The 21,871-nt window shown below is 28.1% G+C and overlaps 1 protein-coding gene across 1 annotated transcript; it reads right to left on the reverse strand.

Annotated features, from left to right (window-relative positions):
* Nucleotides 1-300: 300 nt before the first annotated feature.
* LOC125872637 (serine carboxypeptidase-like 40) lies at nucleotides 301-6,467 on the reverse strand. Its single transcript, XM_049553399.1, has 8 exons — nucleotides 5,966-6,467; nucleotides 5,776-5,883; nucleotides 5,403-5,677; nucleotides 1,879-2,142; nucleotides 1,672-1,790; nucleotides 1,445-1,537; nucleotides 774-879; nucleotides 301-637 (listed from the first exon to the last, which is right to left on the reverse strand). Exons 1-8 carry the CDS (start codon nucleotides 6,369-6,371, stop codon nucleotides 488-490), a joined length of 1,521 nt encoding a protein of 506 aa, XP_049409356.1. The 5' UTR covers nucleotides 6,372-6,467; the 3' UTR covers nucleotides 301-487.
* Between the last annotated feature and the right edge of the window lie 15,404 nt (nucleotides 6,468-21,871).

Consider the following 21,871-nt stretch of genomic DNA (forward strand, 5'->3'; position numbering starts at 1 on the left):
TAATCCACATTCACCAATTATGCAATCTCACAAGTTCAGCCAATTTCATGTTAATAACATGTATATCCCCATGTATATTTGTGTATACTCACGTATACTACTGTTACATTTGTAGTAATAGACAACATCTACAACATGTATATATTTCACGTATATTATATATATCAGTATATATCACACACACTTTCATGGATATTTTCAGGTAGATGTATGAATATACAAAGGAATATACACACAGCGATACATAAACACACACAAATATAAAACAACCTTAACCACCAAAATTAAAACCAAACCACATCACATGATCTTCACCATTCATTTTATTTATTATAATAGTAATACTTTTCAAAAAGAAAAAGAAGAAAAAATATCACATTTGGTTTACACCTAACCCATAATTAATTGCATGAAATAAATAAGAATCTTAAGAGGAATTAATAATTGACTAGAAAATTACTAGTCCTATTTATAATAATTATGTATGTCATTTAGACTCAGGTAGATCAGTTCCATCAAGAAAATGCATGATAAGTGAAAGGGCTCTAGCTGGTTCATAACCTGGAACTTGATGTCCTGCTCCTCTTACTGTAGCAAATGTCATATCTCCTCTATATACTTGTGTGTATCCACCCAACTACAAAATTAAATACAACAAAACAAATGCAAGAACTTTAAAATAAGATTGAATTATTATTATTATTATTATTATTATTATTATTATTATTAAGTGATAAAATGGAAATTAATTTAGAGTCTAGTAATATTATTACCTCTCCATTTAGGAACCAAGGATGCCATGGAGTTTTGATAGGAAGATTCATTATTTTAATAGATTTCTTGGTTGAGGTAACAGGGACCCTTCCATCAGTATCACCACTGCATTTTCAGAAATAATATAACGAAGTTCAAAAGCTATGTTTCATTAATAAGCTTTTTTTATCAGAGAAAAAAAAGACTGGTTTTATTTAAGCAAATTGGTATGAAAAATCCCTAATTATATTCAAAAACAAAGAAAGTTACAACAACCATCTAAATTGCCATATCCAATCAAATCCACAAGTGAGATCTAAGAAGAATAGAGTGTACGTAAACCTTAACATTACATACATTGGAGGTAGTGAGGTTGTTTTTGAAAGACTTTTGACTCAAGTGCAACAGTCGAAAAACATAGCGACTAAAAAGAAAAGCAATGTAAATTCTACAAGAAAGGAACAAGAACAATAAAATAGTGCAATAATTGAAACACAATAAACAACATATGATGCTGATAGATATCAAAAGCAAGAACTATAATACTAATTGTTATCTAAACAACAAACAATGATAGATAACAATAGCAGACCCTTCTATCTAAGTTTGTGTCCTTGATAATCATGAAAATAAATAAATACATAAGTCGAACAAAAATAAAATTGTAAGTGAAGGATAATTAAGTGGTCACCTGAATATCCACACTCGAATATCATTTGCCATAAACTCTTTGAGAAGAGGAATAATCGTTGATGCACTGTCTGTCCAATTTGTTAGGACGTCACTGAAATTATTTTTTTAACATAAGTAACTCAATTTAATTAACTCCTAAAAAAGGTTAATTAAATTAATTAATTACTAATAGGAATTATATAAAAGTACTATAAAATGGCTAATTAAAATTATTAGAAAATATACCTGCAAGGCTGCCAAGTAGAATATTTAATATTGGTAACATTAGCATGGAGAGCCTTTTGAACATCAGGCCTATTCATATAGGCAGTTGTGTAATAATCACTACATGGATCGATCACTAACTGCATTGTATAACATATGGTATATATATATTATCACGAACAAATAATATATTCAATATAATTTTATAAGTGAAGTCTGGAGACTTACGGAAGGTCTTTTGGGCATGGAAGTGAGATTAGTATTGTGGCAAAGTGGAGCATATATGGCATAGATATCAATGTGGCCATGAGTATCATAAGCTGCTATACTTCCAGCTATTTTGCACTCATCTGATTCTTCACTTTCTGGGATTGTAAACTTACATTGCTTTTGAATTTCAGCTTCAACTTCATCAGAAATTAAAGCATGACTTGCAAAATATTCATACATTCCTCTTGTATCCGTCTCGTCATTAATCACAGCATTACCAATCTGCACCCATAATCAAGGTGTGTATATATATATAAATGATTAATTAAAATATATTGAGTAATTAGGACTAATAATGATCATTAATCACTTGCAACCAACTTGCAAAATGTTTCTTGGCTAATTTTATATTTTTAGATAGAAAAATATGTGAAAATTGACCGGATATCATAAGTTTCTTTAATTTTTTTAAATATTAATAGAATGAGAAGTCAAGAAGCAGGCACCTCATGGTCACGTTTCTGCTTTTAGCGAAGGTATTTATGTAATTTATTTTTTCGTCTTATAAATATTTAAAAATTATGTTAAAAAATCATATAAACATGATAACTAACGAGTAAATGATATTTTAAAGAGAATATTAAAAGTTGAAGGAGTATATCGTACTCTTGAAAACTTCAAGGAGACTATTATAATATACTTACCTTTTTGACGAAAATTATATTATATATATATGACGGCTCATCCACTCTGACCCATATTTTTGTCGGGAGGATGTACTCTTCAATTCATTTGATTAAAAAAAAAAACACTTTTGGAAATTGGAATTCGTGATCTACAATAAAAATTTAAATATTTATGTCGTCATTATAAATTATTTTATTAAGAGTAAAGAAAAAAATTTAAGTTAAATTATTTATAATTACAAAAATGTTACATTATATTTTCTTTAATTAGAATAGACTAATAAGAAAAATATGTCACATAAATTGAGATTAAGGATATATAACTTATTTCTGAAAAAGAAAAGAAAAAAAAGAGGGTATATAACTTATAAGACATACAATACTTTACGAATTCTTTTAGTACTACATGTGCATAATTAATTGCAACATGTTAGGATAATAATAACAGTAATATAGGTGAATTCTGAATTTACTGGTATTGAATTATATTTTTTAAAATATAAATTCGTATTATCTCTTATTTACTGTTACTTTGGTGAACTTTTATATATAAATTACATTTTATTAAAAAAAAATATTGAATTCAGATAAATCATGGTTGAAATTTTGCATCCATCCTTGCAGTAGAATAAGAATAAAATGTGTCATGATCAGGCGTGAACCTACCCTTATTCGAGGGGTGTCAAGTGATACTTTTTCGTTGAAAAATTATATTTTATATAGAGGTCAAATTTTGATTTTTTTTTTTTAAATGGTTCTTTCATCATGTATTATTCATATCGAAAATGAGTTCATTGGTAATGGGAGATAGAGGGTTAGTATCCCACTCCATCGAACCAGACATAGAAAAAGATGCTCTAGCAAGACAATGAGCAACCTGATTCGCTGATTTCTTAACAGCTGAAAAAGGTCAAATTTTGGTTTAATAAACATATATTTACAAGTATTGACACTTTTTAACACAAATTAAAGGTTTAATCTAGTGATTAATGTGTTATGAAAATGTCTTGATGTAGTGTGTTCTCTAGTCTTACTAAACTCATAATTTTTTTTTATTACAACCGTTAATACTCCTTAATAACAATTCTAGATTCGCTATTGAGCATGATGATTGAGTGAAGATTTAATCACAACCGTTGTTTTATTTTCTACAAGTATCTTCTGAAAATAGGACCCATAAGATTTAGAACAAAGTGATAAGTAACTGCAACATACTACAGTATTAGTTATCTAAACATTTTGAAAAAGATATATTGGTGTCATTCATACTTCACTATCACACTCTATAAAACTAATACTCTATATTTGATATATCCATCTGTCTTTGACAGCTGCTTTTTTTTTCTTTAATAGATATTAAATGTGAAGACGTTGTCTACTAGTTGTCTACTAGTTTTTTAGGTTTTATATGATTTTTTGTAAGAGAACTTTAATTTTATACCTCATGGATTTAAAAGAAGTTATTTTACTCTATTTATTTTGTAAGCAATTGAGAGATCTTGATTCATTTCTAGTTTGCATTATAGTGCTTATTATTCAAGCACCTAAGGGTGTGGCTTAAACAGTAGTCAATAAAGTGGTTGAGAATTATGATGTCTCGGGTTCAATTCTTAATGGAAAAAAAAAATTAGTTGATTCTTTTCATCTATCTTAGTCGTGATAAACATAATTATTATCCTTTCGTAAAGGTAATAATCTTTCAACATATCTCATAAAATTAATCGAGGTACGTAAAAAGCTAACTCGACATCATGATTATTAAAGAAATAGCATATATATATCTTATTTGTTTCCTTAGTACACAAACATCATGTGCAGCTAAGCATTTTACAGCTGTATGTAATTTTGTTGGTATTACTCAAATTCTTGGATATAAAATTTCTGCTAAAAATATATTCTTAGGTGGAAAATATTGTTTGTTTAAGAGACTAGGCAACATAAAAGAGTTGTCATGTCACTGTCTTCACGAGCTTCTTGAGCAATTAAGCTAACTTTATACTATAAGTTTTAGTAACTTTATATATATATATATATATATATATATATATATTATTATATGGACAGTTGTCCCTTTTCCCCACCTTAATTGACCAAAATTTATTGATATAACACCATTTACAAAGAATTTAACCAAAAAAAAAAAAAATGATATTTTGGAAATTTATGACTTAAAATAATTGTAAAATATTTGTGTAGCTATACATAATCTTATCTAAAGTTATTTTTTATACATAATTATTTTTTAGATAAAGTTAAAAAATGTACCACATAAATTCAGACTAAGAGAGTAGGTTTATCACTTTGATTAGATATTAAAAAAAGTTGATGTGGTCAGATTATATTTAACAGCAAAAATTAGCTTAATCCTAAGTCGAGAAAAAACAGTGAATTTTGTATATCAATCTACTATACATATACATATTTATATATGGACCCAAAGTCCAAACAGAGCTTATGATATTAATAATGCATGTACCCAATCCTGATAAATTTGAAATTGAGACGTAGTAATTAATAATTTTTTATTATAATAATATATACGCACACTTTTTAAAAATTAAAAAAAAGAGAGGATATTTATGGATAAAATAATTGTAGAGCCGGTTTGGCATTTGAAATAATTGGAGGAGGATTAACCATGTGCTCTAAAATGAACCATACTCTCTTTTGATTCTTTTCATATGTTAATTATTGCTTCATGCTTAGTGTAACAAAACAACGAATGTTTTAAATAATTTATTATCTTATGGTCTTGTAAGCTAAGTCTCCAACAATATTCCACACAAAGGCCAAAAAAAAAAACATATAGACAAAATACAACTATATGGAAATTTGAGAGAAGAAGAGATCACTTACCAAGATTCCTTTAAGATTAATGATATTCTTGTTTGCCTTCTTGTTGTGATATAAAATTGTATGTGCCAATTGAGGTACGTAATGTCCAGCGTAACTCTCTCCAGCTATATAAAAATCTCTATCTTTATATTCTGGAAACCTTTCAAGCCAATTTATTATAAATCGATAATTATCATTAGCTGTTTTTCTATCTCCTCCAATCTTAACATCACTTGATGTATTAGAATATGAAAATCCTACTCCTGCTGGAGACTCCACGAACAACACATTGGCAGCTAATAATATTTAGCAATAACAAAAAAATTAAAAAAAAATTAGTACTAGTTTAGAGTACTAAAATTATTTAGTTATGTGAAAAAAAAAAGAATTTTACCATGGTTCCATGCGAAATTATTTATGTGAAGTGTTTTTCCATCACTATTTACTCTAAATGGTCCAAGTTCTTGAAAGGCTCCATATGCCAGAGAAGAACAACCTGGACCTGTCCCCCAAGAAACAATGATAAATCGATTAATTACCAATAATTACATATTAAAATGCAACAAAATAGTTGAGATAACTACCTCCATTAAGCCATAGAAGAAGAGGCAATGACTTGTTAAAACGTTGAGCTTCAACAAAGTAATAATAAAAAGCTCGTCCAGCAGATTCATCAATCGTAACATATCCACCATATTGCTCAAATTTTACTAGAGGCTGGCCAGGAAGTTTCTGAATCCTGTCATTTGCCTTCTTCAAATCCTCTTGATAATTAGAAATTACATTTTTTTTATTAGATGCAATATGAAGATCATCAAAATTTGATGCATCAAAATGACTTTTGTCTATGTTGGAATTTTTCTTAAACTTGTAAAATTGGCCAAGGGTATCACTTTGTGTTTTGGTAGCTCCTCCATTGATAATTTGAGAGATGATGGTTGAAAGAAAGAGAGTGACCAATAAAAGAGAAGAAGTAGTTGTGGACTTCATCAAAACTAATATTTGTTTGTTTCTCTTTGAGAAACTTTATTGAATAGTGTAAGAGATAAAAGGGTTTTTATATCATTTTATATGTATGGGATTTTCAAACAACTAAGAATGGATCACATATAATAATCCAAAAAACAACTATATATAGTACTTTAAATTGGGAAAACCAACTCAGCACATGGATGCTTATCCAATAAAAAAATTGAATTGAGTGAAATGATAGAAAAAAGAGTTTAAGTTATATTAAGTACTTAAAAGATATTTATATATAAATTTATAATTTTTAAAATAAAATATTTTAAATATGATCTAAAGATTTTAATCTTTTATATAAATTTAACTCAAAAAAATGGAAAGGAACGTGTGAAGTGTGATAGCGAGTGGAACTATTTGCATAATGTAATTTCTATTCTATAAAATTGATTACATGTAAGCTTTTATGACAATCAATAAATGATAATGTAGTAAAAATATGAGTCCTTCTCTTAAGAAAAAATTTAAGAAATAACAAATATAATAGATATAACAAGGCTCTATATCTATAGTTTCGATAATTGTAGGCTCTATATCTATAGTTTAGATAATTGTGTTTTATAGCTATAGTTTCGTTTGCTATGGAGGTTGCGGTTGTATATTTTTGCATGTTTGTATATTTCGCTTGTGGTATACAACTAGGGTAAGTATATATACAAATTTGCATTTATACATTTAGGAATTTTTCAGAACTACGTTTGTATATTTCGCTTGCCAATATACAAACAAAGTAATTTATTATAAATTATTCATAAATCGTATACAAATAAGGATAAATTACCTATATGCAGGATACATAAATCGTAACTCTCAAAACCAATATTTATCCCTTACTTATTTCACTCCACAAATCTCTCCTCATTTTTAGTCACAGGATCTTGGTAGTTATTTTCTCATTCACGTTTGAAATTCAAAATTAGTCTTTTTTCTGTAGGTTAAGATAATTTTAGACAAAAAAAATTAAAAAGGATATTTATGAGTCTTTTACCTATTTTTAAAAATACACCAAAATTTATAATAAAATAAGTGAACTTCAAATTTTCAACACTAAAACGTAAATTATAATAATAGTAGTAGTTATTATTTGGTAATAATTAATATAATATTTGTAAATTTTTCATAATTTGAGTTGGTTATGGACTCTAACAACTAATCATTCACTGAAACTAATTAGGATTCTTGTATTATTATTTAATCTTCCCATTGTCTCATAATAATATTAGTTTCAATTTGACCAAAATTTCATACAGTCTAATATTTTCCTCTTTTTTCTGGTGTTTTTCATATCAAATTTCTTTAATGGATTGTGTTTGTTCAAGTATCTAATTGAAACTTAATTCTTATTTATTGTGATACATTTATAGATACACTATATTTCAACTTACATACGTCCTTCTTTCACAACTTTATTGTATCAGATACATTATTATCAACTACAAAATGATACATTATGTGAGTTATACAGTAATGTATCGATCTCAAATCTAACATCTTATGGCCAACATGCAATTACTTATTTAATGTATCTAGTATAAATACAATATTTATCAATTTAAACGAGATACATAAATAGTAATGTATCATGCACTAATTTTTTAGATATGATACGTAAATTTGAATTTATACTAAATGTATCAATTACATAGCAACTACCACACAATAATGTATCGATCTCAAATCTAACATCTTATAGGCAATAATTATTTGTTTAATGTATCTAGTATAAATACAATACATATCAATTTAAACGAGATACATAAATAATAAAATGCTAAGTAGCAAAGATATTCATTAAGTAGCAAAGATATTCATGATGTAACAAAGGACTTTTTTCTTGTACTGTGCAGAAGGAGGAGGAATTTGTGTTCAATGACGTGCCAACACCATCTATATTACGAGGCTTCAGTGCTCCCATCTGGCTTGAGTCTGATCTCACTGATAGCGATCTACTTTTCCTTCTTGCTCATGATTCTGATGAGTTTAACCGGTGCGTATGTTCTATTCAATCCTCCATATATGAATATAGCCAAACAAAATCACCAAGTATCCATTTTTATAATTAAACAATTGTTCGAAAAATTAGTGAAAAGAACAGCCTTTGCGAAAAATGAGTATGAGTTAAGTCAAAATTACCATCAGAGTGAGCTTCACAGCCTCTATCATGAATAAATTTTTCGACAATTTTAATTCAAAATTGACAGGATTTTCAATAAATTAGGAAAAGAATTTTAAATCTTAAAATTTTCAACAATTTTGAATCAAAATTGAAAGGATCCTCGCTGAACTGGGAGAAGAAAGAATCTTGAATCTCAAATTTTTTGATAATCTTGAATCAAAATTGAAAGGATCTTCATGAACTTGAAGATTCAAAAGTATATCGTTTGTCCAACAAGGCAACAACAATTCCATCACTTTTGTATACTTCATAACTCACCTCGCTTACCCAAAATTTCGAAAAAAGTTTTTGAATCAAATCTGAAAGGTTTTTTCGTAGAACGGGGGAGCAATTTGAAATTTTAAATTTCTTCGTTCTATTAGGATTTGTCTAATTTTAAATTTCTTTGATTGATAGTAAGAAGAAACATAAGCGTAATTTATGGGATTTAATTAATTTTCAGATTTTATTCCCTTTTTAGCGCAATAGAAAGATTTTTTTTGTATTAGAATTAATGTATCCAGAAGATACAAATTTTAAGGGATTATTGTAATTAGAAAAAAAAAAAAAGATAAGATGTAATTTACTCTTTATACTATGAGATTTATGTAAGTTATACTACAAATAATTAGGGTAATCGTCTACAAAAATTTGGATTTAATTTATACAATCAGGACCGAAGTATACAAATTCTAAATTTATACAAATCAAGCGAATAATAAAATTGGGTGAAATTATAATTGTGAATTAGAATTTCGCTAAAAGTAGCTATAACATTTAATATGATTTAAATGCTTGTTATTCTGCACAATTTTTCCTTCTTTTAATACTGTACAAAATAAGGGGTTATTTGGCTGGTGAGATCAATATTGATTTCAGACATAATAAGATAATTTTATCTCATATTTTTTTTGTTTCCCACCCGTTGTTTGTAGCCCACATTAGAGCTACGACCAAATCCGAATCACGCACTGCAGAGCTCATTCTAGGGAGGCGCTCCTAACAAAATTTTCTTCATACCCAGGACTTGAACTCGAGACCTCTTGTTAAGGGTGAAGCACTCCCACCAGTGCACCACAACCAGGTAAGGAATAACAATCTCTGATTCACTAAACTGTTGGGATTAAATAGAGAAGGTGAGATAACTAATAACTAATCTCATTGAGTATTCTAACTCATATAATATACTTGTTTATTTCCGCATAGTGGCTCAAAGGGAAGCTAATGAAGTCTTTGTTTTAGGCCCAAAAAACTTTGAGCCCCAATTTTTATAATTAATGGTAAAACATTTATGACTTTTTTTCGCTAAATAATATTTAAAAAAAAAACAAATAAAAGTTATTAAAAAAAACTATACTCTTAATGTTAAATAATATTTTTAAAATTTTGAATTATACTATTCATATTTTTATATTAATAATTAAAATTTTATAGAACATAATCTAACAAATTGTATTACAAACAAATGACTAACATCATATTAATTTGAACAAATCCTAATTTATATAAATATCAACAACAATATCACTATATAATATTAAAAAAATTATGTTTTTTTAAGAATAATGAGTTGTGAAAGAAGATACTCTGAAATGAGGACGAAATTGACGCCTGCAAGGTTCAAATGGACCTAATGGAAGGTTCAACTTCATCTTCTAAGCCTGAAGGCTCCTCCTCTGCTAAGAAAAAGAAAAAGGTCGATATTGACCAGATTAAGAAGAAGAATGAAGAACTTTTGAAGGAAATGGAGGCAATTAAGGAGTGGATGATGGCTGCAGATGAAGTCTTTGTTCAAGTTCAAAATGATATCGATGAAGTGGTAAGCATATCCCAGAAGAAGGGTCATTGCGATGGTTTGGTTAAAGTAAGACCAGCTAATTCCCTAGCCAAATCATATATCAAATATCAACTCAAGGATGAAGGATTGGATTATGATAAATACAAGTTATACTAGGTAGTCATTTGGTTTAAATTGTAGTTAAAGTTTTCAATTTTTGAAATTTTAGTCGCTTTTAAATCTAACAATGAAGTTTACACAAAAAAAAATGGTAACCAAAAGTACCATAAATGTGTGTAAAATGTATGGGACAAAGGAAACATTAAAAAAAGGACAAGAATTTTTTTAAATAATGTGCATATTCATTTGCTCAAAAAAACAAATTTTTCGATCTTTACCGCGGGGTTAGCCAACTTTCATATATATACCATTTATTTAGCCTTATTTTGGCCACCATTTTTGAGTTGTTATAATTGTATTCGATTATGATTTACTATTATAGCTTTCATCTATTTGTTTTTTTTTTTATTTCTTCTTTTATTATCTTTCAAATAAAGAATGAACGATAATAACACAAAAGCAGATAAAAGAATAAGGCGAAACAAGATAGCAAAACAATGTTATATTAGATTATGTGTTTGATTGTTGGATCTCCAAATTTTTTTTGGAAAATTATATGAAATAACAAACTATTAATTCAAATTAAATGTTATAGCCATAGTTTATATTAATTGTAATTCGCAGCAAACATCCTTTTTTTTTGTCATTTGATTCGGTATACAATTAGCCATTTTATACATTTTGGTATAAAATGTATAAAATGCGTTTGTGTTTGTATAAAGCGAGAGAAAAATGTATATACAAATACAAATACAAATACATATATTTTCGTCCTATACACTTATAATTATACAAATACAGATCTTATTATACAAAATTTGTATAAAATTGGATATTTGTAGCGAATTATACAAATCAAAAGCTCCATAGCAAACATAAAATTTGTTATGAAGCGCAATTATACAAATTATAGTTATAACATACAAATATAATTTTTATGTTTGCTATATGTGAAAATTGTTTTTTTTTAAATACTCCAACTTTGACTTGAGCTTCCAAATTTGGATCAATAGTACAAAAACATCTTTAAACATGATTCTACCACGATAACAAATGTGTCGATTAAAAAAAAACCAAGCATTGTTATTATAATTTTAACAATTCTTCTAAGCTATTTAAAATTTATCTTAAAAGATTATGACTCAATTAGTGTAACCTTTTCAATATTTTATTTTAGAGAAAAAGAACAAATATACCCCTAAACTATCGTAAATGGTATGCAGATAACCTTCGTCATACTTTTGGGACATTGGTGCCCCTGCCGTTCAAAAACTAGATCATATATGCCCGTCACTTTAAAGGAAGACTAAATAGGGACACATGACGCAATCTTATACGTCGATTCAATATTTAATAAATGTTGGATTTGTGGATAAGATTATGACATGTATATGTCCATTAGTATAAAGGGTATATATGCTCTAGTTTTTAGACGGTAGAATCATCAATTCCCAAAAATATGATGGAGAATATCTACATACCATTTACGATAGTTCAGAAGTATATTTATCATTTTTCTCTTTACTTAATATATATCACTTTCACTTAAATTCTTTTAGTATGAAAATGTAATCGCTAGAGTTCCTTGGTCAAAATCTCCAAAGACGAATAAAGTTTAAACACGTTCATCATGAGAGGAAAGATGTACCTTGAAAATACTTTCTTAATGAATATTTGAAGAGATTCAAATACTTCTACGTAATTAAAGCAAACAGATAAAAAGAACGCATTACTTGTCTCTTTTCATATGCCTTTTTTGACAATAATAAATGACAATATTTTTTATTTATTATACCCTCAATTTATTTAGAGAGTCAATGTTTTTGAAAGAGGTAGAACCTCTTTAATGATTAAATTGATTTTGAAATTCTATCAATTAATATGGATAAAATAGTAAACTCACTATATCAATTATTATTTTTTAATAGGTGTGCTAAGTCAAAATTGAACAAGTAAATAGGACAGAGGGAGTATATTTGAAAGGAGGAAAAATTCAACAAAAAAGAGAAGAAGAAAACTCGATAATAAAACCTAATGAATGTAGACACCATAAGAGTAGAGCTAAAATCCAAAAATAAAAATGATCTGTTCATTGTCTGGATAATTTTTTGTCTTCCTCTACCAAATAAGAAATCAATAATTGGTCCTTCAAATTATTTGTGTAACACAAACAAAAAAATGAGCTCCAGAATATTGTTTCTTTAGTTCAATTAAAAGCATATTTCCCAATAGAAAATTATTTTATTTTGAAATTTCTTCTTTTATCGCAAGTGTTTTTTGAAAAAATATTTTAGACAATAGAAATATTTGTTTGATGAGAAAAAGGTTATAACTTGTGCTGGATAAATATATTTAAAAGTTTTTCGTAAATGTCAGATTACTAAAAGAGAGTCATGACTAATTAATTTGGTAAATGATAGAATCTTTGGAAAACTATTTTTTCATCTATACGATGCGTGAAAGGATCCCCTTCATTACTATTTTGTCCAAACTCTTTAATAAAATAGTAAATATAGGTTTCCTATATCAAATAAACATTAAGGGTTAGTATCATTTTTCTTCAGAAAATAATATTTTTATATTAAATAATATTAAATCCAAATTATTTAATATTAAACCTTAGTAAGGCTTGCATTAAAATAATGAATGTAGTTAATGTACTTTTACCTTAGGCGGAAATATCCATCAATCCAACCTTCAAAGAAAAAGAAATTAATCGATTTTCGATCAAGGAAAAAATATAAATGGTGTAATTAAATTAAGACGGTGGAGCACTTCTTAGCATAAAAGTGTTATGGCTTAGGGATCGTTTGGTATATAGAAATGGAATAAGTACTAATATTCTACGAATTGAGATATTTCATGCGATACCATCGTCTATATGAGACTGCACTTGTACCATACATGATTAGCTAACACCTTAAATCAAACATGCAATAAAATTAATCTCAAATTTTATCTTCAGAATATTATCCATATTCCAGATCCAATTGAACTAAAACAGCTTAAGTCATTTTGATACGTTGAATAAAGTACACAAGAATATTCTATGATTTAAAATATCTCATAAAATTACACAAGTTTTTTTCAAAATAAAAGTAGATCTACCATTTAGTACTCACAAAATAAAAAAAAAATATGTAGAGTAGACCACACCCCAATAATAGTAGTCATCATCTTTTTACTCAAATAAGTAGGGGTGTGCAAAAACCGAACCGATCGATAAACCGAACCAAAAAAAGTGTTATTGGTTTATTGTTATTGGGTTATTGGGTTAACGGTTTCTTAATGGTTTTATAAAAAAAAATTATCGGGTTATCAGTTTGGTATTGGTTTTCAATATTGGGTTATTGGGTAAACCGATAACCCATTAAGAGTTAAGACTATAGTAATTTACTACTTTTACATATACATACATATTAGTAAATATTAATCTCAATATCTTAATAGTTATGCCTTCTGTAATTTAGCCATCAATTCATACTTTGTTAATTGTGACTTTGAATTCACAACTTTACATTATACAAATAGTCAAAACCTAAAGTAAGAACCATATTCCTCTTGATTTCTCTTTGTCTTACACATGTATAGTTCTTTTCATGTTTGTTATTATTATTTCTATTTTATGAGCTTTTGTGAAGTTACATTATTGTCTTGTCGTGTCAAATTTATTAAAGAAACCATATATTTGTTTTATAAGCATTTTCTTATTGGTTAAACCGAAAACCGAACCGTTAAGGACCAAAACCGATAAACCGAAAACCGATAAAAAATTATCTTATTGGTTCGTTATTGGTTTAGCGTATTTAAAAACCAAAAACCGATAAACCGAACCGATAATACATAAAACCGAACCGAACCGACCGATGCACACCCCTACAAAGGCCATTATTTATCTACTTTCTACATGGAATAGTAGTCCCACCATTTCTGAAAATTCCTCCCCAAAATATCGCTATCCAAATTCCATAAAGTCGTAATCTAGGACCACTAGCCCATGATAGGGTAAAGAGATTGGCCCATGTATTGTAGAGGCCCAAATTCAAATATTTGTTCACCACAAATCATAAATGTAATAATAGAAGTCGTCGTCTCTTTATTCAAATAATAGAAGTCATCGTCCCTTTATTCAAATAAATAGACAATAGTCATCATATCCACTTTTTACGTGGGATAGTTGTCCCACTATTTATGAAAATTCCACTATCCAAATTTCAGAAAGTTCTAAGTTGGGACCACTAGCCCAGGATACGATAAAGATAATTGGCCCATGTAGTACATAGGCCCAAATTCAATTACTAGTTCACCACAAATCATGACAAAATATCATCATTTTGAGTTGTAATGGAATCAGCACTAATTTTAAGAAATACATATTCCCTTTGTTGCAATTTATGTGACACTTTTCATTTTCGAGAATTAAACGGTTCAAGTTTGATTGGCAATTTACGCATGAAATTTTTAATTTTTTTGAAATGAAATTTATCTATTTATAAACTACGTAAAAAGCTAGTCACAATTATTGACAATTCAAAATATTTAAAAGATGTATGAAAATTTTAAAATTAAAGATAAAATTGTTTGAATCTCGAAATTTGAAAAGTGTCACATTAATTAGGACGGAAGAAGTAATAGATAAAGTATATGTTTTATTAAGGGATGACAAATAGGGAGATTGAATCACATTTAAACAGGTTAAGATTGATCAAGACCTGACCCGCTTGAAATTTGATTGAATCAAAACAAATTAAATTAACATTGGTTAAATAATAAGTTAGAAACTTAAAGTTTAATTTATCTTTTACACTATGACATATGTCGCATTAAAAAATCTAATTACTTGAACTTGTCATGACCCAAATCGAGTCGTGAATGACAACCACACTTAACTTCTTAAGTGGGCGAACCAAGGAATCTAACCCCAACATATATCAATAATTCAACTATGAATAACAATAAAAATGTGAAAGCTTAAAACTTGTTAAAGTAACCAATCAAATCAACCTCTAAGGTCTATTACACATTATCCCCAAAATCTGAAACTCATCACATCAAGGACATGTAATCTTCAAATACTAAGTCTAAGAGTATAAAAGACACCAAAATAAATGAATAAAATAGTTTATGTCCGAAAACTAAGGACATCATGTCATGACCAAGAGAATCCAACACGAGCTGGAATGAATAGCTTACCCTGGAACCTGGTGTGATGGAGACTGGCTAGAGCTGAGGGCGAGTCGAAGTCACTGATACACTCGTTGCACTCCACAAAAAGAAAACAAAGAAAAACACAAGTAGGGCTCAGTACAGGGCAACATGTATTGAGTAGATATCATCGGCCAACCCAAAATAGAAACTAATATGTAATGAATAATAGTATAAAATCAACTATGACACTTAGCAGGTGGCAAGCAACAAACATATGAACCAGTGTCAACAATACTAAAGTAAGTACGTAATCAGTCAACAATATCAAGATCACACATGAGGACTCATGCCTCCAAACCAAATTAATTTGGGAATTGAGTTCTTTGAGATTGAGTACATTAAGTTAATTCAATATCTTTTCCCTTTAATGCTACCGTGTCGGAACGTGACACTCCGATTCAATAATATCGTGTCAGAACGTGACACTCCGATTCAATAATACCGTGTCGGAACGTGACACTCCGATCCAATTATACCGTGTCAGAATGTGACACTCCGATCCAATTATACTGTGTCGGAACGTGACACTCCGATTCAATTATACCGTGTCGGAACGTGACACTCCGATCCAACAATATCATTAATTTATCATTTATTATCACCACTTTTCAATTCATTAACAATATTTCATCAAGCCTTCTTTATTCAAGGCATCACTTCGATAGAGAGAGTTCAAGATTATAAATTCCACGGTCTCAGGATTTCAGACCAATCACAAACCACATAACCAAGCTACACAATCACACAATCAAGTACATATAGAGCTTCACAATATCATTCAATGCATATCAATCACTATTAAAAATCTATCTATCAAATAGAATAAACCATAACATACCTCCATTGAAGAACCGAAGTCAAGCAACTACTTCTCCAATACTTTTCCTTTCCTCAATGCCTCCGAACCAAAGTCAAGCAACTACTTCTCCAATACTTTTCCTTTCCTCAATGCCTCTGAACCTTTCCAATCTATCAAGTATATATGCATAATTTGTATGTTAACGAGTCTATAAACACTCATATTATTCTATGTCTAGCCTAGACCCAAAACTCACCTAATTCTATAATTTTTTTCCTAAAGTTCAAACCTATGGGTAGGTCTTAATTCCTCCAATTAGCATAACTTTTAAAGGGAATTTAAATAATTCGATAAACCTAATATTTAATTATCTATACCGATTTATCAAATCTTAGATTATAATGTGATAACCGTAGAAAGCCCCATAACCGAAACCACAAATTTATCCATTACTTTAACTACGACAAAACATACAAAACATTAACCTGCTAATAATTTGTTCCTTATACAATTTCCAATGACTGACTACTCCAAGCCAATTATTAGCATCACTAGAGGCAATTAATTATCACCTTTTCCCACTCAAACTTGTACCTTTAAGTACTCATTCTAACATAAAACCAATTTAATTGTTGATTCTTTTCCTCCCAAACCGACACCACACATAACCTTTTTACTAAGCATGCAACCCATTCATTAAACCCAATAAACAATATTAGAAATCAAATTTGATTAATAACCACAGCCAACACTTTAGTTACTGATTATTAATGGTTGGTCACAACATTCCATTCACAATACACTTTAAATTATTCAATACCACCATATAATATTAATTTTACTATTCATTCAGCCATAAAATGGCACTAAGTCATATCAGGTAATTATACAAAACCTTCCGCCCAATAATTAATATGCAAATAACAATATTGATGGTTGTTGTAGATTTACTTGAGGATACCGCCGTCTCGTGAGTTGCAGGTAAGCATTCGCTCTATTATCTCGTCTTTTAATTATTTAGGGTTAATAATTATCAACTAATTAATAATTAAATAATTACTAAACCCTATAATTTCTTTCTGTAGAATATTTACTCCCTAATTATTATAAGACCAACTATAAAAGTGTGAAAGTGACCCACTATAAATTTTAATGTTATTTTCTTTAATCACCAACTAAATAAATTATTAAAAGTACCCCACTAATTCTATAATTGTAGTTATGAATAATCCAAAATATCCATTTAGAATCTATCGAAAAGTATTTTATGAAATAAAAAGTTCTAGTACTCAAAACGACCAAATAGTCGTTACAGAACTAGTACTTCTTATTGTTCCTGATTTGATTTCTTACATCAGTTATATCCAAATCTATGAAATACATATTACTACTCCTGCTCACAATATTTTTTTCTTACAATAATTTGTCTCCTAACAAATTTTTTATCATTTTGTAGATAGATTAATATGGCCATTACTCTTTAATTTTATATAAAAGCCAAAATTCATGTAACTATATTCTTTTAGTTGATTATATAAGAGGAGTTTGCACAAAACCCTCTACTTGGTAAACATACCTGCTTGGCATAGGAGTATTTTTGGTATATCATAATAAATTTTTTGGGGGTTATTCTTTGAAGAAGAAAAAGAAATAGAAAATCATTTAATCAACATTAGTTAAAAATACCAATATTAATACTATTTATTAAATATAGGTTTTTCAATTAATATAGTGATTTACTATCATACAAATATATAAATTTATTTTATATAAAAAATTAAAAATAATATAATTAATATTAAAAAATTAATTGGAAGGAAAAATTCTAGAAGACAATATGATCAAGAATATAACTTTGCTTTTTCCATTTATGCAAATAACGTACCAATTGAGAACTACACGGATTGTTGTTTTGACCCGACAACTGCCAAGTAACCCAAATTGACCCGGCTAAAAAATTTCCCAATTTTTATGGACCCAACCCATTTAAGTTTGGACCGATTCAGCGGCTTACACATTTATGGGTCAAATTTGTTGTCTCTAATTTTATCATAATACATATATATCAATAGGTATAGTTTTTTTTATATATATAATATAGCAAGGCACAACTTTCACATATAGCAAACACAAAAATTATATTTGTATGTTATATCTATAGTTTGCATAATTGCGCTCCATAGCAAACTTTATGTTTGCTATGGCTATTCGCTATACATATATACAAAAAAAGCAATTATATACAAAATAATCAATTGTATAATCGTGTTTGTATAAAGCGAGAAAGAGAGAAAAACAAAAGAAAACTGGGCAGGGGAAGATCGCATTTGTATAATCATAAGTGTATAGGACGAAAATATATGCATTTGTATTTGTATCTACAATTTTCTCTCGCTTTATACAAATACAAACGTAATGTATACATTTGTGTTTGTATAAAGTGAGAGAGGCGAGCGAGATCTGGAAGAGGAGAACGAAAATATATGTATATATACAATTTTCTCTCGCTTTATACAAACACAAACACATTTTATACATTTGTATTTGTATAAAAGCGAGAGAGGACTGCCCAGCGAGAACGAGAGTGGCGAGCGAGATTCACCAGGGAGAGAGACAAAATAGCAACAATTTGATATGGGATATAATTAAATCAAACTATATTTATAGCAATTAATTTGAATTAACAGTTTGTTATTATATACAATTTTCCCTATAGCAACAAAATATGTACTCTATTTGTTATTTAGAGTTATATTATAGTTAAAAATAATTACAATGTGCATTAATACTTTTATTTTAATAGCCATTTTCTAGTTACATAGTACTTTTCCCAATTAGCCGTGTAATACAACATATTTTAAGATCCTGTACTATCAAATTTTTCTTCACCTATTTCAGTTATTGTTAGGATTATCAAATAGGACCTTATCAAGAGATATACGTTTACGACAGATTAGATTTCATTAAAAAGGATAATATTCGATATCTTAATCTATTTTTCAAAGTATGGGCTGATGAATCTTTTGATTTGGATATCACTTAAGGCGGAGGTGAAATTGCAAGCGATGTGGCTCAATTGAAAGTAGAGAGGCAAACCTATTATTTCGTGGCGCATAGGACACAAAATAATACTTTATAAGCCTATCATTAACTATCTATCATGTATCAACAAAAATGAAATTTATTTTGTAATATTCATTTTTCGCAATAATATTCATTAATTTAGACTCATTTCTTTTTATCTCTTTATCTGATTCTTCTTTCCCATAGCCATTGTTTACTCAAACGCAAATCACCATTGTAGCTCAAAGATGTAAGCTTTAACGAATTATTCTCTTTAATTTCTGATTGCTTTGTTTGTCTAGTTTGTTTGATTTTTAATTAGAGCTTCTAATTTCTATTTTTTAAAATTGGAATTAGTCATGAAAGAGGTAAAACTGAACTTGAATAGCAATTGTTTTGACAAGGATGATTCAAAGTTGAATAAGGAAGTGCGATACTTTAATAATTTGTTCCGTTCTTTAAAAACTTCATTATCCGATAATAATTCGGATAGAAGATTTTGATTTTGTCCATACTATGAATCTGAATAGTGTAAATATTTTTATTGAAGGGATAGTGTGGTTAATGAACTATCTAAGTTTATCATTTCAAAGTTGATGAAGAAAATGAATGATATGAATGAACTATTAGTTGCAAATGTAAAGAAAATGAAGGAGGTAGAAGAAATTATTGATTACAATGATAGAGAAATTAGGGGGATGGAAGGTCAATCTGACCTAGTTGGAAGAACAATGTTCAAATAATACAATTTTTCCTCTTTTGACTTTTTGATTTATCAAATGTCCAAATATATTTCTAAAAATCAATTAATTAAATGACGCGCGTGAGACAATCACTTATGATTGACTAAGTACATAGTTCAGTTGGACACAAGTATACCTTTAAAATACATTATTAAATAGGGCAAAAGGCAATAGGACCCATCCAAAATTTAAAATGTTATAACAATTTTTCGTCAAAACTCAAATATATTTCAGATCATTTTTTCTTTATTTTATATTTCATTTAAAAAATAATCATATATTTTTAATTCCAGAGAGTTCACAAAAGTGAATTAACCAATCCACCAAATAAATATCATGTGTCACAAAAGTGGATTAACCAATCCACCTTCTGAATATCCTGCATAAAGAAAGATCATTTTCAAATATAACTTGAGTTAAACTTTGGTTGTAAAATAATAATAATAATAATAATAATAATAATAATAATAATAATAATAAGGTGAAAGGAAATAATTATTAAAAATTGGAGTTGTTGTTTTTTTAAGTGATTTGAAGTGAAAAAAGTTAAAATACTTGTTTATTATTTTAAAAATTTTAAAAATTCTGGAATTCAACTTCTCAGAAAAAATTTTAAAAAAATCATACTCAAATGCCTCCAAAATGTTTTGAACTACTACTATTAGGGGTATTCATGAGTCAGGTTAGATGATTATTGATCAAAATTAACATTAAATCAATTTAATCGATTTTAAAATTATCAAAACAAAATTATAATCATCCCAAATAATATCGATTTAAAAAAATCTAAAATCAAACCAAATAAAATAGATTTAGTTAATCATTTGATTCAATTTTTCAATTTAAATTGATTTTTATCCAAACTGTGAACATTCCTAACTACTATCTAATGTCATACCTATTTTTAGTTCATATTTTCAAAAAATGTATACTATAATGTATTCTAATATTATATAGTAGACATGTTTATCTATTTGCTTACCAAGTTTCCAATACATATACGTAGACAAGAAGAAAACCATTTATTCCTTCCCACAGTATTAGACGTGTGTGATGACAACTTTGACCAAATGGTCCCCATCTTCTGTGGTTACAACGCCGCTGATTTTGCAAATGCCTTTTTTCACTCACTTCTTAAAATATGAAATAATTCGTAAGAAATACTTCTCCTGTTTTAAAATATTATTTGTCATATTTTATTTTCAGAGAATATATAATATTAAAATATTAAATAAATCTAATCCCATTTGATTTTTAAAATATATTAATTAATTGACTCTTAATAAACAGAACATGATAACTATGAAACGGAAGGAGTACTACTTTTCTTTTTCATTTGAATGAGATATTCGTAAACCATTGACTTTTGGAATAATTGCTAAGCACTTCATCATGGCAAAGTTGACCTGGCGTAGCACTTATCTTGTCACTAAACAAATCTCTAAGGTAAAAGAACAAATTTTTTAAAAGGGATATATTATTATTAATTGAGTTATTACTCTTATGCAATATGGTACTTCATAACAAATAGTATTACTTTTTTTTTTTTGGTTTTTAAATTTTTTTATCATTATTATTATTTAAGAAAAATCATGGAATTCA

Source organism: Solanum stenotomum, chromosome 1 (assembly GCF_019186545.1).
Source record: "Solanum stenotomum isolate F172 chromosome 1, ASM1918654v1, whole genome shotgun sequence".
Classification (NCBI taxonomy): Eukaryota; Viridiplantae; Streptophyta; class Magnoliopsida; order Solanales; family Solanaceae; genus Solanum; species Solanum stenotomum.